Source organism: Propithecus coquereli, unplaced genomic scaffold (assembly GCF_000956105.1).
Source record: "Propithecus coquereli isolate 6110/MARCELLA unplaced genomic scaffold, Pcoq_1.0 Scaffold42, whole genome shotgun sequence".
Classification (NCBI taxonomy): domain Eukaryota; kingdom Metazoa; phylum Chordata; class Mammalia; order Primates; family Indriidae; genus Propithecus; species Propithecus coquereli.
In genome coordinates, this window is record NW_012149952.1 from 3,210,513 (window position 1) to 3,212,786 (window position 2,274).

Consider the following 2,274-nt stretch of genomic DNA (forward strand, 5'->3'; position numbering starts at 1 on the left):
CGCGGCGGGGGCGGGGGCGGCGGCCGTGCCCGCGCCGGCCTGAGCCGGGCCCCGGGGACCCGTGCGCGCCCTCTTGGCGCGGGGCTTCCTGGACGCCGGGTCCTCGGGCTCCGACTCCTCGCTCTCCGCTTCCTCCGACTCCTCCTGCGACTCTTCGTCCGAAGCCTCCCCGGACTCCTCGCGGGCGGCCAGGAGAGCCAAGACCTCCCCCAGTTTGCCCTCGGCGTATCCGTACTGCCCGCCCTCCCAGGCCTTCTGCTTCTCCTCCGCCGTCATGCCCTCTGCCATGTCCTGGGCGGCCAGGAGCGCCACCAGCTCCAGGAGGCCGCCCTCCTCGTCGCCGTCCTTGCCCCAGCCCCCGAGGAGGCCGCGCTGAGCCTCCCCGCCCTGGGAGGGCATCTCTGGCTCGGCCAGGGTCGAAATGCACTCCAGAAGGTTCCCGTCGTCCTGGGCCTTCCTCAAGATCACGGCGTCCACCGCGCGGCCTGCCTCCTCCACCTTCACGCGGGTCCCGGAGGTGTCCTTGGACATGACTGACAAGACCTGCGGAAGGGCATCTTTTTTGTCTTTCTTGTCGCTCAAGCCCAACGACTCGATCACAGAAGCGATTTTCAGCATCTCTTCCCTGGCCGAGGGGATGGAGGGGTCTGTATATGCCACGATGGCCACGAACTCGGGGTTGTCCATCCCCTCGTTTTCTTGCTCCTCGCTGTCCTGCGAGGTGGTCTCCGAGGCGTCACTGTCCATCAGCTCCTCGTCGGAGGTGTCTCTCACTGCCAGTAGGGCCACCAAGTCCGGGACACCGCTCTCTTCTTGTTTGGTGTTCGAGCGGACAGACTCGGCCCCAGGGGTCTCTTTCTGTGTCTCCTCCTTCTTGGTTTTGTCGGTGACGGTGACCAGGGCCAGGAACTCCCGGGGACTGTCTTCGTCGCCCGTGGCGTTCTGGAGGGCCCACTTCTTAGCGAGCTCCTTGGCCGCAGCCTGCAGCGCTGCGTACAGCGCGCTCTGATCCTGGTCCCCGGTCAAGTCCCCCTCCTCGATCTCCCGGATCACGAAGTCCAGGCTCTCGTCGGAGGAGTCGTCCGACTCGCTCTCCGCGGGAGTGGAGGGGCGCCCTCCCCGGCCCCTCTTCCTACCCTGCTGAGTCAACCTGTTGCCTCTGGCTCTGTTTCTGCGACCCCGACGGCCCCTCCTAGAGCTCCTGGCTGCCCCAGAAGGGGGGCCCGCCTTCCCGGCTGCCTGCCCGGACCCCTGGGCCTGCGTCTCCGAAGCGGGAGCGGTGGGCGTGTCCCCCGGGGCCTTGGACACCCTGACCTGCGCAGGCCTTTCGTCCAGCAGCAGGCGTTTCATCTGCCTCAGGAATCTTGTGTCTTGCCCACGCTCCTTGCAATGAACCCTCCAGACCCCGTCCTTGCCCGGGATCTCCCTGGGGATGGCGGCGTGATTAATGTTCTCCACAAACTCCACCAGGGCGGCCTTGGCCTTCCCGTTCCTCATGGCCCTCGTGTTCCGCAGCCTGAACGTGCCCAGGGGCAGGAAGGTTGGCTGCAGGACCGCTTCGATGTCCGCCTGCTCCAGGCCCTGGGGGATGCCGGTGACCAGCAGGGCCCTGCGCACGTCCACCTTCAGCTCCCTGCACCAGTCCTGCAAAAGGCTCATAGCCATGGCGGCCCCCCTCGGCGCTGATCTCAGGGCGGGAGGGAGCCCGAGGCAGGAGTGGGCTGCGTGCGGTGCTCTCTGCCAGTAACACCCTGGAAGGCTTGGCGCTCAGGTTCAGGGGAATGTGGCAAGGCCGGGCGGTGGGGTGGGAGGGGCTAGAGGCCGCGGCTGGTGCTGCGTAGTTGGACACAGCGGCCTCCCCTAGGACCCCTCCCCAAGGCTGCCCGAGGATCCGCAGGGGGCTTACGTGTCTGTTCTTCAGGGCAGGCCCAGCCGTTCCATCCCTTTGTCCCTAACACAGGCCTGAGTGACTGGGGCAGCAGGGGGGGCAGTGCGGACGCACCTGGAGGGGCGCGGGAGATTGGAGCCACCGCTTGCTTGGGGCTGCCGCGGAGTCTGATCGCGCACCTTCTGCTCAGATCTCAGCGATTCCGCAGCGACGAGGTGTCTCGGACCTGCGCCTGCGCAGGCGGATCTCCATGGTCCTCCCTCCCTTCGCCCCCTCCCCGCTGGTCCCTGTCTCCATAGCAACGCTGCAGGCTGGAGCCGGGGTCGGCGTCGCAGTGGTCTGAGGACCCTCTCTTAAAGGGTCCGAAGGGAGGGAGGACTTGATGA

At 67.1% G+C, this 2,274-nt stretch overlaps 1 protein-coding gene across 1 annotated transcript in view; it reads right to left on the reverse strand.

Annotated features, from left to right (window-relative positions):
* PNMAL2 (paraneoplastic Ma antigen family-like 2) overlaps nt 1–1,665 on the reverse strand; it is a 3,870-nt gene extending 2,205 nt beyond the window's left edge. The window contains 1 exon segment of the mRNA XM_012653249.1: nt 40–1,665. Coding sequence (XP_012508703.1) covers nt 40–1,665 — 1,626 coding nt within the window.
* Between the last annotated feature and the right edge of the window lie 609 nt (nt 1,666–2,274).